This window comes from Rhincodon typus, chromosome 5 (assembly GCF_021869965.1).
Source record: "Rhincodon typus isolate 14 chromosome 5, sRhiTyp1.1, whole genome shotgun sequence".
Classification (NCBI taxonomy): Eukaryota; Metazoa; Chordata; class Chondrichthyes; order Orectolobiformes; family Rhincodontidae; genus Rhincodon; species Rhincodon typus.
In genome coordinates this window covers 91820101-91847351 of record NC_063336.1, presented here as the reverse complement: position 1 = coordinate 91847351, position 27251 = coordinate 91820101, and the positions used below count along the sequence as shown (strand labels likewise).

The 27251-nt window shown below is 39.7% G+C and overlaps 1 protein-coding gene across 1 annotated transcript in view; it reads left to right on the top strand.

Moving 5' to 3' along the window:
- LOC109928798 (CUB and sushi domain-containing protein 1-like) overlaps positions 1-27251 on the top strand; it is a 2165117-nt gene that overhangs the window by 1827575 nt on the left and 310291 nt on the right. The window contains exons 36-38 of the mRNA XM_048597409.1: positions 3280-3393; positions 5530-5625; positions 20702-20905. Of these exons, the coding sequence (XP_048453366.1) occupies positions 3280-3393; positions 5530-5625; positions 20702-20905 (414 nt within the window). The remainder of the gene's footprint in view (positions 1-3279; positions 3394-5529; positions 5626-20701; positions 20906-27251) is intronic.

The window sequence follows — 27251 nt, the reverse complement described above, 5'->3', positions numbered from 1 at the left end:
GCTCTCTATCTCTCTGTCTCGGTGGGACTGCAAAGCTGCTTTCTCTCTTTCTCTCTCTCTCTGGGTGGTCAGCAGGCCTTTGGCCATGCTGTTCTCATCAGAAGAGGGTCTGAGAGGGTGGTCTGCAGGTGAACCCTGTTTTTATACCTTTTTAGATGATTTTCTGCAACTTTCTATAGTTCTGTCCAATCAGGGAGACTCACTTAATATTTCAACATGTTATCAATCATTTGGATAGCTTACCATTATTTATTTGTGTAGCAGGATCCAGTGCCTTTCTGCCTGGGCCCTTCTTTTTTTGATGGATAAATTGTTGGGCATATGAATGTGCAGGAGAACTGTTGTAGACAAACAGGAGGCTGGAAGAACACAGCAAGCCAAGCAGCATCTGGAGGAAAGGAGAAGTGAACATTTTGGGTATTACCCTTCTTCAGGACTTCATAATTATTGCTTTTTACATATGCTAATGTCATTAGGACCTAGCTGCCGTGTTTGCACACTGCCTGGTGTGTGGATTTTGTGACTTCAGAGTTTTACTTGACCAATGTACCCAGCATCCCTTGCTGTTTGGCAGAGTTAGCAATCTACCTGTGTTTTAGCAGTGAGGAGACTGCTACAAAGGCGTCTTGCTAAAACCATGCAAGGCATGAGTCACAGCACAGCTGGAATACTGAGAACAGCTTTTGGTCCCTTACTTAAGAAAAGATATACCGGCATTGGAGGCAGTCCAGGGAAGGTTCCCTGGGCTGACACCAAATATGAAGGAACTGTCAAACACAGAGAGATTCAGTAAATTGGTCCTTTATTCATTGAAGTTTAGCAGAATGAAAGGTGACTTTATTGAAACATACAAGACCTTTAGGGAATTAGACTGGGTAGATGCAGAGATATTATTTTCCCCTTGTGGAAAACTCTAGGACTAGAGGGCATAAGTTCAGAATAAGGGGTTGCGCATTTAAGATAGAGATGAGGCAGAATTTCATCTCGCTGGAGAAATGAATTTATGGATTTCTTTACCTGTTGAGGCTGGGCCATTTAAGTATATTGAAGGCTGAGATAGACATTTTTAAACAGTAAGGGAATTGTGGGTTACCGGGTAAAGGCAGGAAAGTGGAGTTGAGGATTATCAAATCAGTCATGATCTCATTCAGTGGTGGTGCAGGTGGGCTGAATGGCCCACTTCTGCTCCTTGGGCTTATAGTTTTATCCAAGTATCTAGTGAGGTAATATTTCTCCTGGTTACTTCCTGTGTCATTGTTAATTCTGTCTCTATACAAAGACTTGGTTGGCAGTGTTTGATCTGGAAAATTCAGAGCATGTGAGTAAGGTAATTTCCAAATTCCTTAGCAGATTCATTTGTCTTTTATGGCATGACATGTCCAGGTTAACTGTTGTGGATTACTTCAGCAGGATCAAGTTTGAATCAATCAGTATGTGTCACCAAATCAGAATTCATTTGGAGAGGGAATTTGAATCCAACTTCAAATAAACTAGCAATTTGAATTAAGTATCAAGCGACCTGCATATTTTCAATTAGTATCTTCTGTGCAGTTCAATCTGAATTAGCAGGTGACTCAAGTTAAGAAATTTTAAATTAAATAAAACAGACCAGTATGGTATTTTTAAATCCCGGACCTGAAGGGTTACTGGATTTATAACTATGTAGCATTTGAAAATAGATTAAATTTATGACATAGGACCTGAAACTATATTGAGTTTGTGATATGCAACATGCAATATTGGAAATTTATGTTTGACAGTGAAAAATTCCCCATCTTGCATGTATTAAACATTCTTAGAGACAAGCGCCAGGATAGAAAATTTGTTGTTAGCAAAAGGGATAATGAGTTGTGTGGAACCCACTCACTTAAATGCGTAAATTGCACACTAAATGATTTAATGTCAATTTGTTCATTACAGAGTATATAAAATATTTGATTTTTTTGTGACAGTGTAACTTCTTTTGTCTTGTGTCATAAACTCATTGGACATTTTAATGCTATTTGTGTCTTATTTAACAATTCCTCTTCCTTCTCTAATTCCTTGTTTTAAATAAATTGCCTTCTTGCTAAAGTTTTCTTCTGTGCTCTGGTTCCACTTTGTGACCAGTCTCAGATGGTCTTGCCATAGAATCTGCAGGCTAGTGAATAATGATAGTATTACAAACAAATCCCGTCTTGTACTCATTAGATACGTTCATTCATAGCGATATACCAGTGGATGCTGAGTAGCAATAAATGAACTGCAACTCTTGCTAAGCTTTCTAGTCTCAAACTCAGGGCACTGACTGCTGATGTGCTACCCTGTGTCTCTGTAGCTAAGACTGACAGATTTAGCACAAACTAAGGTGTGACCTTGGGCCCTTTCCACATACTCACTAAACTTCATTCATGAAGGCTCTGTCTCCATATTTCTACACAGGAAGTAACTATTTTTCCCAGAATGCCATTTGAAAATTCTATTCCTGATGGTGATTAATTTAAGAAAGTTAAATCCAATGCAGTTGAATGTTCAGAAATTAATAACTTGCCAAGGAGTTTTTTTTAAGTCTGTGGTGATAAACAATTTTATGCGTGCAAAAATAATGTACAATGTCATCTGCAACCATCGACAATAGAGACATGTTCGCTTTCCACTTCCTTCCGAACAGTTTTAGATCCACTTCAACTACCAATGAAGCACGCAAATAAAGATGTAAACCAGATTATTATTGTTTACCTTATGTAGAGTTCATCTCACATGGAATAAATTATGCAAAAGACAGACCATTACCAGGCAAAAACAAATTCAGTGGTCTGCCACTCTGTATGAAAAGCAGATGTGTTGTTCAGCAGTGTTTATTTCCACACCTGCTGTAAAATCTTGCATACTCATTTTTAAGGAAATTTTTGTTACACCATTCTTAAGAATTACTACAGCAAAGGAAAATCTAAGCCACTTTTATCAAACAAAGGCTCCCGCAGTGCAGAGATTTTAATTTGTAAGTGCTGTAGAATGCAAAATGTAATAGGAGTGACAAATACTGTACACTTAACTTTATGAATGTTGATTCTGTCTGTGCGATACCAGCTTTGCTTGGGCTATATCAGTTGAAGGTCGAGTGAGCTGTAATAGCCAACTTTGTGTAAATATAAGATTGTAAGGGTCTATAGATTATTAAAACAGGATCCAGTAAATGAGGAAATAGAAGTGGTTTTACAATGGCTCAACATTTTTTCATATTCTTGCTAATGTTGTTCACTGCTTCTATATATCTTGTTTTTTTTTTTATTTTCCCAGTGGTTTTTGGACAGTTTGCACATTTTCAGACAGCACTCAATGATGTCGTGGAGCTGTTTGATGGACACAGCCAGCAAGCCAGGCTTCTCGGTTCACTTTCGGGATCACACTCCGGTAACTTGTTAACTTCTCAAATGAGTTCACCAGAACGTGATAAGCAGATGAAGGCTGGTACAGTGTTTTCTGAGGTGCAGGTACAGGCTGGCACAGTGATTGCAGGTGTAGACTTGCAGTGAATTCTGATTGTAGAGCAAGCTAGCACATTGATTTCTGATTGCAGTGTGCATTCCTGTGAAGCAGTTGAACATGGGATAGCATCTGTCATATTTTGTAATATTTTTCACATGGACCACAACAGAAAGTCTTTCAGCCACCTGTTTAAGCCTGATATTGGCAGAGGCCAGGAGGGCATTTTCACTGCCTGTTCTCTCAGCGCAAAATGAAATGTGACGTAGAAGATACGGAACAGAACAGAAAGATGCAATTGATGCTGTGATATCACCACATTGTAGAAAATATACAAACCGAAGGAAACTTGATGTAATGAAAGTGAAGAGAATGTTTTGTTTTCTCCATATTTAACAATCCTTTAAAAATGTAGAAATAGTGAGATTCAAGCATTTAATTCCCAGGAATGGTATGAGGTTAATAAGTGCATTTGTTAAGTGAAATGCTTTCTCCTGTCTTTCATGAGGAAGAATTGTGTTTTTACATCGTCTTAGGAGGGAAGTTGTTATGGCAACTGTAACCTTTGAATTTGTTTGGTGCTGTTCCAGCTCCGAGACAGCTTCCAACTTTGAGACAGCTGATACAAAACAACATTGTGTCCACTCATTGAAGGAAACTAGAACAAATATTATGTCAGACATCAGTTTTCTCTTATTTGAATAGGGAGAAAAAAATCTAATGACTGAAATTTAACAGACAATACCAAGCATTCTGTGAAATGACTGGAATATGCACCAGGTGAATTTATCCTTCTTCTGTTTCCAAAGAATCCATACAATGTGGAAACAGGCCCTTCGGCCCAACAAGTCCACACCGACTCTTGGAACATCCTGCACATCTTTGGACTGTGGAAGGAAACCAGAGCACCCAGAGGAAACCCACACAGACATGGGGAGAATGTGCAAACTCCACACAGACAGTTACCCAAGGGTGGAATTGAACCCAGGTCCCTGGTGCTGTGAGGCAGCAGTGCTAACCACTGAGCCACTGTGCCACCCCTAATTTTGTCTGCTGTGGAGTCCTTAGGCCAAGCAATCTGCAAGTAGAAGAGTGGACAGGAGTGAAAAATATTCTGCATTGGTCGCCAAAATAATGTTCCTTAGAAACGATTGTCCCTTTGATCCCCTCTCCTCTCCATGGTTTCAGTTATCGTTTTACTGGACAGTTGCAAATGACATGCAAAGCTCCACAACATGGACATTGACCCTGTGTGTTACTACACCACAACAGTTACACATCCAACAGTAACTAAACTAACCAAGGTTATATATTGGATGATTTTATCAATACTTACTCAATAAAATTTTTACTTTTTTCAAAAAAAGTACGTTGTACTGAACTGTGAAGAAGCATGCCTATCTCATGATTAACATGCTTTTCACTTTTTTTAATATATTGTCACTTCCATTAATTTTTTTTTACTGCCCTCAACTTTTGTCCCTTCCTGTTGATAGGAGCCGCAATCACTGATCAACCTGTGGTAGCTTGTAGCATTCTTTGGTTGGGAACTGCAGCAGGAAGTGAACTGTAACAAATTGAACTCTTACAGCACCCTCACCCTGTGTACCAAGCACTGGACATTGTTCGCCATTGTTTTAAATACTTAACATCCAGAATCTTAATTTCTAATGCAAGTTAATTTTACATTTTTGATGTGACAGGTATAAAACAGTTTCTAATACCTTATTGCCTTGGTGAAACAAACTGTGTTTATGAAGTCCTGGTACAACCCTAAATAAAAGGCCAGCCCTGTGCTATGGCTGCGAGAACAGGAGACTGTGAGTCAAACATTCACTGTTCAAGGTTGAAAAAATGCTGCACCAAGGAATTCAATGAACAAATGGATGAAAATTTTCTCTTGTGCGTATATTCAAAGTTATTCACTTTTATGGTTGAACCAAGTAGCTTATGATCCAGTGACAGACTTTTTTTTTGGTGAAAAACAAAACTTCATGGCTTTGTTTGTTTATTGTGTAATGTAACTATGCCCTATAGTCTCAACTTGATATTTTCCTTCTTTAGGAGAGACCCTGCCTCTGGCCACATCAAACCAGATATTGCTCAGGTTCAGCGCTAAGAGTGGAGCATCATCCAGGGGTTTCCACTTTGTTTATCAAGGTAAAGGATTCAGATTGACTGGTTTCCTCAGAAGGCTTGAAATGAACCTTAGATGATACACCAAGTGCTTAAAAAGGAAGTCAATGTCTCTAATGACCATTTCATTTTGGTTCAACAAACCTAAAAAAATTGCACCTTGTCAGAAGCTCCATCTAAACTCATGAGCAGTATGTGTGAAAGAGTCTCCATCCACATGAATTTTTTATTTTCCAAATTTTCAGCACTTGCCATGGTATCTCTGGAGTGGGACATTTGGGCAGCAAAAAATTGTAAAGTGCGTTTCTTGAAAGGAAAAGCTGTCAAAAAAATTTCTATCACCTCTCCATTTGCTTTACCACATGTGCCCTTTTCAAAGGAACTTTCTATCATCTGTGTGAGGTTGTGATGCTACCTGTGCCTTTTCATTTCATATCTAGTCTTTGTACAATTGATACCAAAATAAGTAGTGCAGTACGCTGGTGTCCAGAAGAGACGAACTTCTGCAATTAATAGAAAATTAATTTCATAATTTAAGCAACAAATAGATTAATGAAAGATAGTTGTTCATGAAGCTTGTGTATAATTTTGGGAATGGAATAAATGAATTTGTTTTTTGCTTGAACAATTTTATCTCAGATGAATCCTGTTCTACTCCGTTTGTACCCGTACTTGAACAGTTACTTAGTGTTCAGGGAAATGACCAAATGTGATCTAAAATGGTGAAGCAGGCCAGAGGAGGTGAATAGCCTGCTCCTGTGTTCCTACTTTAAAAACAGTAATGCATATACAAACATGACATAGCTCAACATTGTAATTTGTAAGAATAAATTGTGGTGTTGAGCCTGGGATTTGATCAATGAAAGCAGTCAGCATCCTTAAATTTGATGTGGATCCATGAAATGTTTTGTTTTGTTTTTAAGGCTGCAAATCAATCCAAGTCTAAATCTGCTGAACCAGATTTTGGCATTAAGTCATATTTTTATTCCACCACAGCTTCCCAGGCTGGTTACAGAACATCGAAATTCAGTTTTTGGTTTTATCGAGAAAATATTGATGGGAATACATTGGCCATTGGCATGGAGAAATAATGGGAATTTTAACTGAGACAAAGTGAGAAGGTCTTGTAAATGGTTAAAAAGGACTTAAAATGGCAACACATTGGCTGCAGTTCACCAACGTCTGCGCTTAAATTCAACGTGAGGAGTTCTGTGCAAGAAGCTCCCTCAGGAAGATTACCAATTCAATTCCCACCCACACCACCCCCCGACCTCATTAAAAAGATGTAATGAGATTTTTAAATTTACCTCTAAGTGCACAAATTTCCTGGGCTTTCTGGAAATCCCTGATGAAAAAAAGTGAGTGAACAGTCAAAATTGAGAAGGCTAAATAAATGGAAGACAAAGAATTGTCAAATTGGATGAAATACACCTCTTAAAGCCACAGCATCGTCACTCAAGGACGTGTTTTATTTTAGGAAGTTGGATTTCATGCTTTCATGAGACAACTGGCATTAGGTATCTTTGGCTTAACATAACTCCCCTGTAGTAGTGATTCTGAGTAACAGCCTGTCACTGAACTAAAGATAATATTCCCCAGCATTGACTCGGATTCCCTTTGTGTCAAAGGCTTAGATGGGGCAGAATTTTTAGGTATATCCCGAAGGGTTTCTTGAAACAATATGAAGACGGTTGAACGAGAGAATGGGCTGTATTAGATGTTGTATTTGGGAATGAGCCTGGCCAGGGGATCAAAACTTCAATGAGGAAGCATTTTGGGAACAGTGATCATAATTCTGTTAGTTTTAAGACAGTTATGGATAAGGATAAGACTGGTTCTCCAGTAAAAGTGCTAAATTGGGGGAAGACTAATTGCAACAGTATTAGGCAAGAACTGGAGAAATTAGATTAGATGTGGCTGTTTGAGGGTAAATCCATATCTGACATGTGGGAGTCTTTTAAAGGCCAGTTGATCAAGGTTCAGGAGCAGCACGTTCCTGTGAGGATGAAAGTCAAGATGAAAGATTTAAGAACTTTGGTTGACAACAGTTATTGAAAGTTTAGTCAAATAAAAAGAAACATATGCAAGGTTCAGGAAACTAAAATCAATAAAGTCCTTGAGGAAGCAGAAAAGAGCCTAAACAAGAAATCAGAAAGAGTTGAAGGAGCCACTAACTGTCCTTGGCAAGCAGGATTATGGAGAATCCTAAGGAATTTTATAAACGTACTAGGAGCAAGGGAGTAACTATGGAAAGGATATGTCTACTCAATAATAAAGGAGGGAATGTGTGCCTGAAGCTAGAGTAAGTGGGTGAGATCCTTAATAAGTACTTCATGTTGTCATTCTCCAAACAGAAGGGCATGGATGGTGGTAAGATTAGAAAGGGGTAGTTGAAAAGAGGAGAGAGCGGTATGTTGATATTTTGGAGCACATCAATTTCAAGAAGGAGGTGGTGATAGATGCCTTGAAAAACTTCAAGGTAGGTGAGTCCACTGGGCTTGTTGGGATCTATCTCAGAAGACTGAGGGAATTAAAGGAGGAGATTGCTCGGGCTTTGACAGAAATCTTTGCATCCTCTTTAGCCACTTGCAAAGCCCTAGAGACTGAAGACTAGCCAGTGTTATTCCTTTATTTAGGAAGGGAAACAGGGATAATCCAGGAAATTATGGGCTGATGTGCCTTACAACAGTGATAGGGAAATTATTGGTAAAGATTCTTAGGCACAGGATTTACATGTATTTTGAGAACAATGGACTTATTAGGGATAGTCAGCATGTCTTTATGTAAGGGAGGTCTTATCTCACAAACCTGATTGAGTTTCTTGAGGAAGTAACTAAGATGATTGAAGGTAGGACAAAGGATATTGTCTGCATGGACTTTACTAAAACATTTGAGAAGGTCTTTCATTGTAGGCTGATCCAGAAAATTAAGTTGCATGGTGTGTTGGCAAATTAGATGCAAAATTAGTTTGGTTATAGCATACAGAGGATTGTTGTGGAAGGGTGTTTTACTGACTGGAGGTCTGTGACCACATTTGGATGAAAATGTAAGTGGCCTGATTGATAAGTTTACAGATGATACGAAATCTGTTGGAGTTGTGGATGGTGAGGAAGGTTGTTAAAGAATGCAGTAGGATGTGGAACATTTGGAATGTAGATGGGGTTCAATTCAGACACAAGTGTGAGGTGATGCATTTTGGAAGGTCAAATGCAAGATGGAAGTATACAGTAAATGGCAGGACCTTTAGGAGCATTTATGTACAGAGGGATCATGGGATCCAAGTCCATAGCTCCCTGAAAGTGGCAACACAAGTGAATAAGGCAAGTGATTAATTGGGTATTTGTCATGATCAGCACAAAGGCTTGTATCTTTGAGTCACTCATACTTGAGACAGACTTTTCTAATCTCTATTCAAGCATGCACTGTGTGGCTGAAAGGCTTACAGAATGTCACACATTTCCTGCTGCTGCTCTAGAATAGTCAATTGCATCAAATGTCTCCAGAGGATCTGCACCTGTGTTCAGCGGAGTAGAGCTTGGCCAGGCCTTCACCCCTAGCCAAGGAGTCCCCATTGCATAGTCAGTCTTCACCACCTGATCTTGTTCATTTATAATACTTAAGACACCAGGTGACAACCAAACCATTTGGTTAGGTCAGGGTGGGTGTATCTGAGCAGGACAACATTAAAAAACTTCAGCTGAAATTCACCAATTGCATCTCATCAAGACACCTTGCTTCTGCTGCCTGGAAAAAGAGATCTTTGTTACTACTGCAACAGCAAGGTCAAAAAGCCACTGCCAAAATTTCAGGTTCACACACACCACTGGGCTTTCCTGCTATGAGCAGCATTGATGAATTCAAGTTCAACCCGTTATGTTAGAATACTCGCATGTTACACACCTGAGTCAGTATCTAGATTTATCATTGGAAATCTGAATTCCAGACTGCAGCCTGGCTGTAGGAATTTTAAGGCTCTTCTCAAGCATAACAAAATAGAGCAGTCTGTTAACCCCCTTAGAAGAAGCCAGCGACCTATCTGTTTCTTAATCCATGATGCATGACCGGAGGATTTGGAATGCCCTTTCTCAAAAGACTGTGCATGCAGAACCTTTAAATATTTTTGAGGCAGAGGTAGCTCACCGAAGGGATGAAAGATTATCGAGGGTGTGCAGGAATGTAGAGTTCAGATTAAAGTCAGATCAGCCATGGTCTTACTGAATGGCAGAGTAGGCCTCAGGGGCCAAATGGCCTACAATTGTTCCTTATTCATATGAAAGAAGGGGAGCACAGAAAAAACAAACAAGAGTGAAAGAAGAGCATAGCAAACATGATAATGTTTTACTAAGATAAAGTAAACAGCCATTATTAACCAATTATCATTTACTTCCATTTTTGTTTGTCATTGATAACACTCTGCACAAAATCTGCATCAATATTTCCAGCATAGGATTCACTAATTTTGCTGAACAAGCTGATGAAGATTGAGGATTGACACTTCCTTAATTTATTGACTTTTGTATGTTTTGTGCAGAGACTATCATTTTTCTTCAACGTGCAGAGGATTTTGTTGGTGTGTAAAAGTGTTGATGACTTTACTGCAATAGGGTAGAGAATGAAGTTATTGCAGAGTTTGGAAAGGTACACCTTTTCTGGTCCCAGTCCTAGTCACAAAAGAAATATTAACCAAGTTGGTGCTACAGCAAAGTATTAAGTCTCAGACAGTGTCAGGTTCGGTACTGACAACCAGTCAGCCAGGATTTTATAATCAACAGCAATCAACTCATTTATGACTAAAAAGAAATTTATTCAAACAAGTATGCAATGAGACAAATAGCTTCAATCATGCAAATAATATACTGCTCTTCAGAGAAACTAACGTATACACAATTCTGAGGAGAGGCATGTTACAGAGATGAGGTCGACACCTCTCTGATAATTAGAACCAAAACTCCCAGAGAAGCTCGCCTTACCCTGTAATCTATTAAAGGAAATGTGAAAAGTGGTATAATCTGCCTCTCACCTCCCAATCTGTTATGAAGAAGAGGTGAAATAAAATGAACTCCTGACAGTCATTCTCCAATCAAGAAGTAACAGTTCATTTATCTAACTCTAACAGTTAACAGATTAACTGAACTAATACCAAACTGAACAATTCCCCCTTAACTATGAACTAAATACCAAAATTAAAAAATTCTAATGGTTTGCTGTTCCAATAGATAGAAGTTCCACTTATATAAACCAAATTAATTTTTAAAAAACTTAATCTCTCAAAATTGCAGTCAGAATCAATCTTCTAGAATTTTCTTTATCTTCTCCACTGCCCTCTAGTCAGGAATGCCATCCTTCATTGAATTCTAGTATCAGGAATATCAGCTAAGAGTGCTGTAGTACCTTTATTTAGATGATGCTTACTCTGAGAGCTTAGAGATTTCTGTAAAAGTCAGTGAGTTTTTCTTCAGATGGCAGTTCGCTCTCACACCAATTTTCAAATGCCGTCTTATTTTATATCCATGATGACCTATTAATTTCTTACAATTGGCTTGGTCTTAGGTTGTCAAAACCATCAGATTTAAATTTAATTGGGTTTTGGTATCTAGGGCCTAGTTTAAATTAATTGGCTAAATTCAAGCACCTGTTGTCTTGCTAAAAATGCTGCTTTGCCTGCTAACAGTGTAGCCTTTTGATGCAATGTTTTAATTTCAAGAACTCTATGTGCATCTGCTGCTGTTTGCAGACATTTTTGTTTAATCTCCAAGCTTAAAAAAAATATCATTTTTTAAAGGCACCACATTCTCTTTCCCCCTATCATTTGGCAAACAATTTCTAATGACCTGCCTTCCAGTCTACAAGTATTCTACCCAGATTCCCTGCAGACAAAAGAAAATAAACTCAACAAAGAGTTAATTTGAAAGCACTCTCAAATAATAGTTAAATTCATGAGAAAAGGATGAGTCACGGCTTGTCTCAAATTTTGCTCTGTGTCCAAAGTTATTCCGTATGCACAAGTGTTCGGCACTGCATTGACTTCCTGGAACAGCTGTATCTGGCTTAATTCCCTGTGCTGAAGATAGTGGAGAGAATCTAATGAATCTTCTCCAGGAAACCTGCACAAATAATTTCCCGTGGGTTTTCAGTTCATGCACTTTGCTGAGAATGTGCAAGAAAGAGAGAGTGAGAGCAATAATGGGCTGAATCCCTCTGACTGAGCTGAAAAGTGCGATAGTCTTATTCTACTGACAAACTGGATTGTATGACCTCATACTGCACATTCCCAGACTGTATCACTCTTTCCAAGTTCTCTGCCTCTTTTGTGATGAAGCCTTGTTGCGACTCAGCACAACGCATTTCTCTGAGGAAAGTTAGCTTTAAAACTTCAAGGTCAACATAATCTATTAAAATTAATATTTGGATTGCGTCTATTCATAGCAATGAGTATCGCCCTCTCCTGTGTTCAGTCATTTTTACAGTCAGTGAAGTGTTGCTGATTGAAGTAACTTGGAATATTTACATGTTGAAATATGTCAGAAGAACTGAATCAGACATCCCATCTGAAGAAATAGAATGATATTGTTGGCCTGGGTTATGTTGAAATTTTTTTTTAAGTTTATGATATTTTGCTTGTGCATGAGCTGGCTTGTCGAACCAAAATGTTACACCACTAGCTGATGCAGTATTACAAATGCGTACTTTTAATTCTTGCCATACTTTTAAACCGTGAGTATATGATGCATGCCATACTGTACTGCTAAGAAATGCTATGGTCAACGATAAATTGAAGACTTTTCAACTTATGAAGATTAATTACAAGGATCACAGTATTTTTTTTTCTCAGTTCAGTACAGTTACATGATCATAAAGGTCTTCCTTCAATAAGAAGCTGCTGCTTACTATTGTTTAAGCAATCTGATCACACATGATTATGTTTTAAATGAGATTTGCCCAACAGTAACTTTAAAATCAGTTCTCAAGCTTGCAGTTTGTGTTTAGTGAAGTTTGTAAAAACACAGATATGCTTTATGGCTGAGCTTTTGATCTTATAGCTAATCACAGAAACACTTCTTTCATTCAGCCTTCGATTAACACGTATCCTTGGTAATTGTTTAATTCTTTCATGAGGAGTGGGCAAAGAAGGCATTTATTGTCCATCCCCAATTGCCCTTGAGAAGGTAGTGACGAGTCTGCCATCTATCGTTTCAAGGTATACTCAGGGTTATTAGATAAGAAAATCCAGGGTTTTGACCCAGCGTCAGTGAAGGAACAGTGATATTGTACCAAGTCAGGATGGTATGTGACTTGGAAAGAAACGTACAAATGGTGTTCTTCTCATGCATCTGCTGTCCTTCTTGATGTCAGAGATCATGGGTTGGAAAGTGCCGTTAATAAAGCCTTGGCAAAGTCTTGTTGAGCATCTTGTAGATAAGGCACATTGCTGACTTTGCATGCTGATGATGGAGTGAGTAAATGTTTAAAGTGAAGGATGGCTGTCGATCAAGCAACTTGTTCCATTCTGGATGGTGTATAGCACCTTGAGGAATATTAGAACTGAACTCGTCCAGGCACATGGAGAAAATTCCATCAGAATTGTGCCAAATAGATAGTAGACTGCATTTAAGAAGTCAGTAAGTGAGTTCTTACTACAGAGTGTCTATGTCTAACCCACTCTTGTTAGCCATGGTATTTATGTGCTCAACAATGGCCCCAAGGATACTGATGGTTCAGCAAGGTAATGCCATTGAACGTCAAAGGCATTCTTGTTGGAAATGGTCATTGCCTGGTGCTCATGTGGCATGAATGTTATTTACCGTTTATCAGCACAAAGCTTATAATTGTTTATTTCTTGCTACATGAAAGCACAGACTGTTCATTATCTGATAAGTGGTGAATGGAACGAAACGTTGCAATCCTCAGCGAGCATCCTGATCTTGGATCTTATGTTGTAGGGAAGATAACTGGTTTAGCAGCTGAAGATGAATGGGCCTCAGACACTAACCTGCAAAACTCTTGCAATGATATCCTGAGACTGAGATAATTGGCACCCAACAACTACAGCCATCATCCTATCTGCTGCAAAGGAGAGGCAATGGCCTAGTGGTATTATTGCTGGACTGTCAATCCAGAGACCCAGATACTGTTCTGGGTCCCAGGTTCAAATCCTGTCATGGCTGATGGTGGAATTTGAATTCAATAAAAAATATCTGGAATTAACAGTCTAATGATGACTGTGAATCCATTGTCAATTGTCAGGGGAAAAACCCATCTGGTTCACTAATGCCCTTTAGGGAACGATGCTGCCATCCTTGCCTGGTCTGGTCTACATGTGACTCCAGACCCACAACAATGTGGTTGACTTTGAACTGCCATCTGGGCAATTAGGGATGGGCAATGAATGCTGCCCAGTCAGCGACGCCCTCATCCTGTGAATGAATAAAGAATAAAGGAAAGACTCATTCCAGTGAACTGTTTTCCAATGACCTCTATTTCACTGTCACTTTACAATGTCATGTTTGATCAAGTGTTACCTTGGGCTATTCACTGTCACCTCAACTCTGGAATTCAGCTCTTTGGTTCATGTTTGGACCATGGCTGTATTAATGTCTGCACTCACGTGACCCTGAAAAATATCAAAGTGAGCATTCATAATTGGCTTCGAGCTAAATAAGTGTTTGTTGATAGCATTATCACTGATACCTTCCATTATTATCTGATAATTAAGAACAGATGGATAGGTGTTTATTGGATGGGTTCAATTTGTCCTGTATTTTGTGGAGATAAAGTGAAAAATTGTCTAAATAATCTATTGGTTGGTTGCCAGTGTTGTAGCCGGTCAAGAATAGTTTGACTCAGTGTGTAATTGGTTCTGGAACATATTTTCTGATGTTTTTACCTGGACTGTTATGAGGACATTCACTCTTCGCAGTCCGGTTTGATCAGGCATTTCTCAAAACTGCTTGTAATGAATTGAATTAGCTCAATACTGGCCTATGTGATGATGAGGACCTCACTGGAGGCTGAGATGATGCATCTATTCAAGACTTCTGGCTGAAGATGGTTGCTTAGTGTTTGAACTCAAGTCTTGTTTTTGAACTTGTGCTGGACTTCTCTAGGTTTGAAAATGGGAATGTTCCTGGAGCGTCCTCAACTTTTCAATTCTTTTGAATGGACGGCTCGTTTGCGATGCAGAGTGATGGCAAAAATATAGATTCAATTCCTGTACAAACTCAGGTCACGATGAAGGCCCTGCCATTCTCTGAGGTGTGGCAACCCTCAGGATAGACTCACGACCAGTTGCGTTTTTTTTGAATGAGAAAGCATTCTGTGGTCTCCTGGGACTATGGCAACTTTCACTTTAGCTTTCTTTTAATTGTAATTTATGAAGCAAGACTTCAAATCTTTGATCTGGCTCATTGCTTTTGGGATAACTTCTGCTCTGTCAATAGCATGCTGATTTCACTGTTTAGTATGCATGCAGTCCTGGCTTGTAGCTTCCTCGGGCTGAGGCTTCATCTGTAGCTATACCTGCTGCTGCACATGCCACACTCTTCTTTGCTCATCAAAACAAGGTTAATCTCGAGGGTCGATGATACTGTGTGAGTGACAGACGTGAGGTTACAGATTACGGTGCAATACAATTCTGCCCACCTGAAGAACATTCTCATTTCACTGCTCAAACTCTGACCTTAAACTGCTTGCAGGAAATTGAACCAATCAAACCAAATGTATCCGCTGTCGTCATCAAATATATCCAAAATAAAATTAACTGTAGGACAGACAATCTTTCAATATGGTAGATATATTTCTGCAATATTGTCAATATCAAAAAATCTGGATAATGGCTTTTTTAAAAACTTTTTTTTTCTGAAGATCCATCAATTTCTTACCAAAATTATGACTGGTGATTACAAGATATCTTACAGAATGTCAGAGCCAATTTTAATTTCAGGTTTTTTTTGGCCCGCAGTCTTTTCTGCTGTCAGGGATCCATATCATATATTCAGCAGATGTGCCCAGTAAGGTAGTGAGAATAATAAGTACATGACTGAAAATTGAAGTTTTATTCCACTCCTCACTCTCTGTTTTGTTTAAACAATTGATTTTTGGTAGCTAAGTTGGTATTATCAAACCATTTTTTTTGTGAACAAATTCTAACCAGATTTAGCGAAGTACTTAGTGGAGCAGATTTAATTTTGGCAAGTATCGAACCACTTCATACAGAAAGAGACCTTTTGATACCACTGGTACCTCTTAGAACTAATTATTCCCCTGCCATCTGCACATAACTCTACACATGTTTCCTTTTCAATATATCCAGTTCCCTATTGTATAGATTTTGTTTAATTTGTTTCTATCATCTTTCAAGTCATAGGTTTCAGTGAAAAAAAATCTGATTTCCCCTCAAGGCTTTTTGCTAATTACTTTAAATCGCTGCCCTTTGGCTGACTGACCCTCCCACCAGTTGAGACAATTTCTCCTAATTCATTCATTCAAAAGCCTTCACAATTTTGAATACCTCCACTAAATCGCCCCTTAACTTTAAGTGCTGCATATTGGCATTTGTTTGCAGCAACCAGTCAAGTATACTGAAGGCTAAGTAAAACCTTAACAAGGAGTCTGAGCGTGCTTAGCAATGGTATGAAATATGAATTTCAGCAGTATTATACATTTTTTTAAGCAGAAAGAAAACTGGACCCTGGAAAGTCTTTGCTGGTGAAGCTAGAATTGTTTGCCTTTGGCTAATAACACATTTTTAGGAACAAGAAAAGATGAGGAAATTACATGGGCACATTTGCTCATCAATTCTCATTAATGATGATAAATATCCAGGCTGTTCCTGCTTGATTCTATGATTCCTTCCATCTAATTGTAGGCTTCTCCACAGAAAAAGCACAGGAAGGAATTGTGCCTGTGCCGATTTGCCAGACTTCTAAGTGCCCCTGAGTGCAGCAGCTGTACAATAAATGAGTACAATGATCCAAATTTGAAATTCAATCATTTTATTTATCACCTCTATTTTAGATTAACCTTACTTGGCATTCACTTTTACAGTGTACTGATTTCAATTTTACTGCGGTACGTAAAATTTGCCAAAGGATAAGGAAGAATAATTCACACTGAAAACAGCATTCTTTTCTCGTTCTCATCACATGAATCCAAAGTGAAAAGCGTTTCTTTTTTAACAATCCAATTGTAGTTATTACAAGGCTCTATTGTAAAAACGCTTTGGCAAGGACATATGAGTCAGACCTGTCAAATTCACACTGCAACTTTGTGAATCCTTCGAGATTGCCTGTTTAACGAATATCCGTAGGATTGCCAATTCTGTTCAATATATTTTCAAGACCTATTTTTTTAATAGCAAATTAAATGCAGAAAAATTATCCCTCGAAAAGTGTGAGACATTAAACATTGTGGTCTATGTCAGTAATCACCTGACATAAGCCCAACAAGTGCCCGTGGACACAATGTTAGTTTTATTAAATGAAGATATTCTTCCCAAAAAGGAGCTGGGTTCCAGTTAATGTTTCTTGAGATTATGTTTTATATCTTGCTGCAAATCTCTCAGCACTGTATCTCTCTTTTTGGTGGGATCTTCACAATCGTTGGTTACCTTGCTTTATAAACCAAAATTCTCTCCCATGCCATACCCAGTGCTGTACCATTCATCCCCTCAGATTTATTGCATGTGCATTCGTCATCCATTTACTGAAATTCAATCCATGCTGTCTGTGGTAGGAATAATTCTGTGATCCTGTGCTATCAATGGAATTCCGTGCTCACTGAGATTTTCATTGAGCATTCAGGTTCTGGTTCTCTGACCGACATCTCTGACTGTGAGGTCACTTGCTTGATGTGGCCGAGTGGAACTAACCCCACTTGATAAGAGAAGTGGTTGAACGCTAATGCAATACTATGCTCTATATCTCATGTTTACTCTCGAACTCATCCCTAATTTCTCTGCTCTGTGTTGACAGTTTGTTTTTCTGTTATAACTCTACGCTATGCAACAATGGTGCACTAATTATTATGAGTTTCTCCGAACTTTATTGACAAGTGGTTTTAAAAAATAAATTCTGCCATAAACTTATTGCTTTTTTCCTTCCAGCAAGTTGTACAGTGTGTTTAAGTTTTCTCTGAGTCCATGGTCAGACTTAACTAATTTGGCACAGTAAACATCAATTGTAACCAGACTCAGTCGAATAAAGAACAGTTGAATACATGGAATCTCTTATTCACCTTTCTTCCCTATTTTTATGGAATCATGAATTGTATTGTTCCACTGTTTCATCTGAAAGACTACACCTCCAACTATGCAATTCTCCTTCAGTGCTAAGCTGGATTGTGGGCCTTGATTTTTTCAGCACAAGCTCGAGTGGAACTTGAACCCCAAAACTTTTGATTCATTTAGCTCCGACTGACACATTTAAAGCAATGATGGTAAGCCTGTTTACCATTAAAATTCTTATTTCAAAACGACTATAGAACATGTTTCAGTGCTGCGTGCAACTATAAGTTACTATTTCCCATGACTGACAATGCAGAAATTCATCTATGAATACTTAACAGAGTAAAGAAGAGCTAGAACAAATTTACTGGATGGATAGTGCTGATCTGTCTGGAAATTCATAGAATCAAATGGATTTTTGGCCATTCTAACTTGGCAAGCTCTTCGAAAGAGCTGTTAAATTAGTCCCATTTGCCTCTTGTTTTGCCATTGTCCTGTAATTGTTCTTTTTCCCTTCTGTTCACGTTCTTTAGTCGTACAATATTGAGAAAAGACTTGAAATGTGGAAAGTAGGTTAGTTTGCACATAAAACATGTCGAGAGTGAAGATCATTCTATGAAACCTCTATAAAATGTATCCAAAGTGAAGATCAGGACTTGCTCCTGTTTGTTGTTGGTAACTTCATCAAAATTGCAACACGATTCCTTTACCACAGGTAATTAAAGATTCCATTGCATTTTCAGAGACATACTAGTGGTAAGATGAATCAGCTCTAAGTGAAAGTCTTTCTTTACACTCTTTTGTTCTCATTTCTTGAAGTTATTACATTTCTGAGATGCAGTGTCACCGTGCTGAACAGTCAATTGTTACCTCGAAGTCATTCTTCATGTGTGGCCTTAGACAGTTTGACTGATCATGTATTTATCCATTGACATGAAAATAGTCAAGCCTGATCTTGTTACTAGAATAGAATAGAATAGAAATTTTGTTGTTACGTATGCTTTTACATGAGTAATTGGTAAAAATTTTAATAAGTTGACCCACCATGGCACCTCCATCAATGATGGAAGTCAAACATAATAATAAAAAGAAGTAAAATTAAGACAAAGATCATCATAGTTCAGTTAGCGGGCATGAGGAAAGCCGATTTAGGAATACCCTGAAGATGCAACCGGGAAGAGACTACCATGCTGGGCCACTGGATACTGTGGCAGAAGCCTCCATCAAAGAAGATGCCATGCTGGGCTGAGACTGCCACTCTTGGATGAGACAGCCATGCCAGGCCACTGGATACTATGCTGGAAGCCTCCACTGAAGAAGATGCCATGCTGGATCGAGACTGCCACTCCTGGGCGGGACCGCCTGCTGCGCCTGCTGGAACACCTGGACACTGAAGACGAGGAAGACCTCCACACAGGGACAAGACCTCCATGCCAGGACATTACCGCCATGCTGGGAGAACTCCACACTGGGCCAAAACCACCTTTCCTCTCCTTCAGGCACCCAGGATTAGTTGTGGACCTGAATCATCAGCCGAGCCTACGGGTCCGGGCTGGGAGAATCAGCCTGGGACCTGGTCCTTACTTACCAGGAGACCTTGACTCGGGTGGATCCATGTCCATTTCATCCTAGCATTGCTGCCACTGGAGGTCTCCTCCTTCACCCACCACTTTCCATCCTTAAAAGAGAGAAAAAATAAAGGAAAAAAGAAAAAGGAAAAGAGCAAACGTAGAATGAAGAAGAAGAAAGGAATGAAAGAGAAATAATGGGAGCGGATGAGCCCCGGACTCAAGCCCCCCTACTCTGTCACCATGTTGAACAAAAATTCTGGTTATATAGGAGTATACTGGCTTATTTTTGTCTTTTAAGTTCAGGACACCAAAGTCGATTACAGCACCCAGTGTCTTCCCAATTAAAATCAAGGAGCCTAGTTACCCAAGACTGTGAATAGATTTCATGTCTATATGTTTGTGTTACATAGGGAGTGCTAGTTCCTGAGGCCACTGGGGAAAGTAAAATCAAATATATGGATATCAACGGATGTATTCCACCTGAGTTCTATTGTTGCCGAGCACGCTTCTGAAGATTTTACTTGAAAGAAATAATAGCAAATTAAGGATAAAGCATGTTACCATAGAAATGTGCAGTGTTGTAGACTGATGGTTTGTGAATGTAGGTGTACCAGATGGTGAGTCACAGGCTCCATCAGGGTCTACAGTCTTGGCAACAGATACGACTTATTACTGCAGGAAGGGAAAATACACACACGTGTACACACATATAAATACCTTTTGCCTCCTGAAAGGCAAAATCAGGTAAGAAATGACACAATTTAAAAGGACTCCTGCTGCTGGAACCAAGTATTTCCCAGGCCCATTTGGGACCTAGTATGACACTGGATGCTCATTCATTTAAACCACTACCGCCAGCCAATAGGTGATTATGAATGGATCTTGGCTAGCAATGAGTGCTAAAAAATGTTCGACAGAGAAAAACTGTAGAACAGTAATTTTGCAAGTCTACCTGCTTTATAAATGAAGCCTTTGATGTGGCCCAAAGGCTGTTATATTGATAATATTTTACATTTCTCACTTGTAAAAGATCAACTTGAGAAAATAATTTCAATCTTTACTTCTGGGAGAATGAAACGCCTTCAGTCATTTAGGGATGATCCGAAATTCCTGAGAAAGGAAAGTTACAATTCTTGAGTTTATGGCATTTTTCAGTTTTGCAGCACAATGTTTGGTGTATCTTGATGGATCCAATTTGTACACCAGATGTAGTATCTTGGTTGAAAAATCTAGTGCATAAAATATTGCTGTCCTGCTGGATCCCATTCATTACTGAAAAGTTTACTCCAATTCTTATTTTTATTTCCAGCTGTTCCTCGTACTAGTGCCACCCAGTGCAGCTCTGTTCCCGAGCCCAGGTACGGCCGAAGAATAGGTTCCGAGTTTTCTGCAGGTTCTATTGTTCGCTTTGAATGCAATGCTGGATATCACCTCCAAGGCTCAAAGGCTATTCGATGTCAGGCTGTGCCTAATGGGTTGGCACAGTGGAACGATACAATACCAAGCTGTGTAGGTAAGTGCAGATGGAATTGTCCTGTTTAATGATTCTGGGAATTCACAAGTGTATTAAGACTTATGAGCATTTTACAGCAGGTTGGTAATATGTGTAAATCAATTGACCACATTTGTGGTTTCCAGCTTCGTATTGTGTGTTGCTCCACTGCATGCAGCCTGCTTTAGCTTTCAAACCATTTACTGAAAGGTTTCGTTTGTGGAAATGCCTCGATTGGAAAAGCCAAGTAGTTTTCATCCTTCAATATCATGAAATGTATTTATTTAAAATAGATGCACTGAATAGTAGACCTCTCAATTTACAAATCATGTTACTTTGGTCTGTAAAAAGTGCAGAAGCCCAGAAGATGCTGTTTCTGACTCACACCCTGCTGCACTCCTGGAAATTTCAGGATACAATGCCTCTGATGAAGGAAACATTCTCATTCATTGGTGGGCAGTAGGAGAAAAGAGAAAGATATACAGAGACCAAGAAGTAAAAATTGGAAGAGGTGAGGGAAAGTATGGTCCAAAAACGGGTTTAAAGAAGCAAAATGGAGCAATGATAGAGGATTTGGGAGGGAGTTTTCAAGAGTTGGGTGGAACGGCTGACCAAAAGCAGAAGAAGTGTGTGGTTTTATCAATGAATAATGTCGAGTTTGCAGCTTAACTCTTGGTTCCGCACGATGCTAGATTTTGCACAAAATTCTTTGGCTTGAGTAATTAGGGAAGAGCGTGACACTGATTGCAATGGAATGGTTTACATGATTGGTGTCACATAATTTAACTCTCTGAACATTCAGCTTTTTTTGTCCTCTTCTTTAAATTGTTGTGATCATTTGAAATTTAGGATTCTTGAGTTTGTTTTGATGAGAGCAAGGCAAAAAAGCTTCTGTGATATGGCTTTTCACTAACATGTTAAAAAGTAAAGAATTCCTAAAATGTTTACATGAGACCTTTCTTAATCAACATATTTTTAACCCAATAAAGTGTGTCAGGTAGAGTGTTATTTCAGTGAAAGAACGTGAATATAGTGATAAACATAATTGGTTTTATGGTTGGAGTGGAAAGGGATAAAGCAATCAATAATGAAATATCAAAAGACGAGTGAGACAATATCAGCGATTTGGATTGTAGGGGTCGACAGGAAATCAAGATTGGCTAAGACAACAGAAAATGAACAAAAGCAAGCCTTCAAGTTGGAGCCAAAAAACTAAATATAAGGAGAAAAGTGGGTTTCCAAAAGTAAAGTTCCCTGGTTAGTAAAGGAAATTGTGAAATAAAAGTGGTTTATAACAAATGTTAAGTCCAAAACACAGTTGAAAACTTGAAATAAAATGTTTTATAAACATACAAGAGGATTATTATTGTAATGCTGGGACTGGTGATGGGCAAAGAAGGAAATTTTGTCTTGCACGCAGACCACATGACTGTGATATTAACGAAGAACATTGCATCAGATTTCATAAAAATTGATAAAATTAAGATTACAGTAGAGGTGCAAGGGAGTAGAAATTATTTGAAAGTAATGCGTAAAGGAAGCAAAAGACACTCGTGATGGAAGTGGGCTCAGGGTTGCAGAAAGAAGGCAGGAGAACAGCACAAGGCAAAATGCTCATTCAGAGAATGGGCACAGATACAATGGTCAAAAGGTCACCTTCTCACCTTCTGCACTGTCAAAGTTCTGTGACATTAAATGGGATGAAAATAGCAGCTGCTCAACAACTTTGCATCACTGAAAGTTAACATGATACCTGCTCCAGAGGGGGCACACCTTAACTTGCAAAAGGAATCTTGGATCGAGAGAGCAGATACCTTGACTACAATCTGTTAATCCTCCTTAGAAATGGAAAGCTGCCAGAAATCTGAAGAATTATAAATGTTACAAACCTATTCAATTAAGGGAAGACTCAGTTACCAGTTGAATATCTTTAACGGGAAACTACTAGAGACCATTGCCTGGGACAAAATTAATAGTCCTCCTTTAATAACTATAGGTTTATGAGGGATGTCCAGCATGTATTTGTTGAAACACATGTCTGACGGGCCTGAGTGAGATTTTTTTTCTGAAATAACAGAAAGGGTTAATGACAATAATGCTATAGATTTTTTTTGTGTGTTTGATAAAGTACCACATTGCAGTTATTCAGAACTAGAAACACGCAAGATTAAAGTGACAGTGCTAACTTTAGCTAAGGCTTATGATGCAATAAATCATTTTGAACAGAGAGAAATATCTAGACGTGTTCCCCAACAATGGGTGTTAAAATCATTGCTTTCCTTCTTATAGTGAAATAGTGTACAACCTTGGAGGATATTCATAACTCCGAAGATTGCAGGGCATTTACAATTAAGAGGAGATATTGAATACCCCACTTTGTAAATGGGGCATTGAATACAAAAACAAGAAGTTATTTTAAAACTGTACGTATTGGGGATTGGCATCAGATGTTGTATGAATGTAAAGCTGGAGATTACACTTTCGATGGAATCCCTGTGCTTTGGACAGGATGCAGAGGTTTTCAATAGATTAGTGATGTGCCCTACAAGGTAGTCATTAACAAATACAATCAAGTAACGACTTTATCCAGACAGTGGTTAGAGTATGGAATTCACTGGTTACTATCTATGAAGGTCTGGCTGGGTTCCAGGAGACAGAACAGGTGATACTTCCCTTCGTCCCACATCTTGACTGATCATAAGATGTACTTTTTTGAAGGAGCATTTTAACCCCTTGTGTACTGACACTTACGGAAGAAGTTGTCTGACTTTTTTTAAGTCAAAAGAAAGGAAATAATGTTTACTTATCACAAGACCCAAAGTATAATTGCAACCCACTCTTCCACATACAGTCTACACAAAGACATGTAGATTAATTAAAGGATCAACGTGTCAGTTGTATTATCTGACCTCAAAGCTGGTGTGTGAAAGGTTTTGATAACGATTCTCACTTGATTTATTTCTCGCTTGGCTGATAAAACGCGATAGCAAAGATATATACGTTAATTTTTCTCTGCAGGTAAAACAAGTTAGCCCCATTTCTCTACCTGTGATTACTTCCAGGTAGGAGCATTTCTTTTGCTTTCATTGGATCTCTTGCCTTGGGACCTTTATTGTGTCCCAGATGAACTAGTTTCTGGCATTTTGATAAAGTGTGCATTATAAGGCTGAATTTCACAGTCTTGAGTATAGGAGAACCTCACTTAAAGTTTCCCTCTGTGAACTCTATTCAGTCATCTCATGCAATTCTGTACTGTTTACTTAGCTATGTATGGCACCATGCCCATATAGTACAGTTTTCCTGCTGTCACATACTCACTAGTGACCGAAGTCCTAAGTGCTGCTAGGATTTGTGCAAATGGTGCCAGATTCAAATCCCTGCTGGGCAACAGGTGAGTCTCTGCCAGGCAGAAATAACCCTTCACATTACACATTGTGAGAGGGAAATGAAAAACTAAAGCTTCTGAGGGCACATAGGAGGCATAGATGACACTTCATTGGCAGTCAAAATTAGTAATTTGACATTACTACTTGACATCATCTTCTGTCTGATTGACTGTCATGGTGACTATACATGCAAGAATGAAGCAACACAGATTATCTATCCTTACTGCCATGCCTTGTTAGAACCCTCAACTAAATGCAAAATACTGCAGATGCTGGAAGTCAAAAATAAAAACAGTAAGTGCTGGAGAAACTCAGCAGGTCTGGCAGCATCTGTGAAGTCAGAAAGACAGTTAATATTTTGAACCCAATATAACTAGAACCTGCTGAGTTTCCCCAGCACTTCGTTTCCTGTCAGAACCCTATCAGATGGAATGCTACTCTTTGTTCCTTTCAATCCCACACCCCAGCAACTTGCTCCATCTTTTATACTTTTGAAAAGCGGCATGCCAAGGTTCCCACTAGACAATAGCAGATTCCCAATTCATGGGGATTATTGCCTGTTAAACACCTTGTTGTTTGCTTGACTTTCTTCTTTAATATTCAGCTCTTTCCAAACTTGCCAAACAAGCTAGACATCAAGAAAACTTGATATGAAAACCAAAGGAGTATCTGGTGGATTCAGGTCACCCCTTCTTGCTCCAAATGACTTTCATGCTGCCTTCAACTAAACCACAGTCCAGGGCATAATTCATGGGCATCAACCATGCACACCCTTTGACATTGGTATTTAGCATTTGACAACCCATCTGGTACCTGTCTGACACATACCCTGGAAATGCAAGCTTGCATTGCAAGGTAATTGCATTACCAGCAGCTAGCACTGAAAGGCTCCCACAGGGACACTTTGTGCAGTCACATAACCAGGCAGCTTGGCTTGTTAATCAGCAGTCTTCAGTCAAAGGGCAGACATGTTGCTGTGTCGAAGTTTGTTACATCAATCTCACATCCCTGCCCCACGTGCCAGCAGCTTACGCATGTGCAGCAAACTGGTAGTCATGTCTCAGAGTGTTAGGGGGAGTTGTCCTCACTGAAGTGCATGGAGGCACCAGTCACTCAGAGGAACCTGGCACAGTAAATGCCTCAGCAAATTAACCTTCAGGTCTGCGGCCTTCAGCTTCTGTGGAAGAGCAGAGTACAATTGTTCGCAAAAGATCAGCAGGATTTGCAGGACATGGATGTGGGGGGATGTGAGTTGGGGGGATTATGGGAAAGCATGGCTTGGTAGAGGTCAATGGGAATTTGTTCACAGTTGGGATCATTCTGGCTTCAAGGAGGGGTAATGTGTGACCACACCTGGCATGGTCACCTTATATGCCAGGGTGTGGGTAGGAGCTTTAGACAGGTGTAAGAACATGTAGATGGATTGGGTGGAGAGTTGGAGAAATAAGAAGCCTGAGAGATTAGTGGGGGGTGGGCTATTAGGAAGGAGTGATAGATATTTAGAAGCTCGCTGGTAAGTTTAGGCTAGGGCTGGAAGCCATCGGCAGTGGAATGCGTACTGTCACCTTTCGCTATGAAGAAAATCAAGAGTGCGCAATGCGTCAGAAAATGGCAGTGACCGTACTTGGAGTGGGTGGAGTCTTGAGATGGTGGCGGAGTGTGGGGGTGTGTGGGGAGGGCTACAGCAAACACCGATTGTACAGCTTTTTTAGAGGAAAGAACGTTGGTCACAGAGCCATGCATTGTACAGCACTCAGGGCTGCTTAATCCTTGGCCATCTGACAACCTGCACCTTCCGAGCACAGCCACTGTTGGACAACTCATTGACAGGCACACCCATGTTCACAGAGGGAGCTAAACAGGAAGAATGTTGAACGAAGAGAGCCAGAGATGTCACCATGAAATGATCACATCAATACGCATGCTTCTTGCTGCTTCAAGATGGTATACTAAGCCCTCGTTGTAGTAAGCTCTCAGCACAAGCCTCCATCCATTGAGACTCATCCGTGGCCATGAAGTGAAGCTGTGGGTGTAACACTGCCTTTCAATCTGACATAGAAAGACTAATAACCACACATAAGGTTAAATAACAAACATTTATATGTAAAATAACTCACTGAATACATGTCATTGTCACCATGCCACCAAGGTGTCCTTAGTAGGTTTTCTTCTTCATCTCCCGTCCACTCTGCCTTAGTGTCGTTCTGTGTTCTACAGTTGGGGTGGAGGGAGCCTGATCACCTGTGGAATCTAAAATGTTGGAGGTTTGAAGGGGCAACCTCAGAGACACTTGTGTCTGGAAGGGCCATATATGCTGAGAATCTAATTGCCAGAGGAAAATCGACCTTCTGAACTTCCAAGAGTCAGTGAAGGACAGGAAGGGTGGATGTGGAGGGCTTGGTCATCACTCTAGTGTCTTGAGGAAAGTGCCCAGGAGCCTGTTGTGTGGTTCCTGCTCTAGCTGGGTGTCTATTGGCACTACCCTATCATCTTGTGATGAGGATGTACACGGACTGGAGTCAAGGTTCCTTGCTCCCCTTCCCTGCATGTCACCACAACTGAGGCTGTGGGAGATTGCAATGGAGTGAATGTTTGGGTAAATGTCCAGCAGCCCTTGAAGGTGCTGGACCTGGTTCTGCATGACCCCATTCCATGGAGGCAGACAGTCAGTTGCATGATGTGCTGCACTGATGCAGCATCTTGGCAATAAGGGACATCTCATCCCAGATTCCTTTCAACCACTGCTGCCGTACTTATCAAACTTGCCGGATTAATTACCTTTCTTGCCCCATAAAGCCCATCACTTCTGGTTTCAGCCTCACCTTACCACATGCCATTCCCAGAACAACTTACTACCCCTCAGCAGATATTCACCAAAAGACCCTTGCCATCTTTCTCAGGCTATAGGGTGGAAGTGTTGGGCAGTGAATGACATTGAGAGCACGGTTAATGGGAGAGTGGCAGTGGCATGCAGAGTGGTA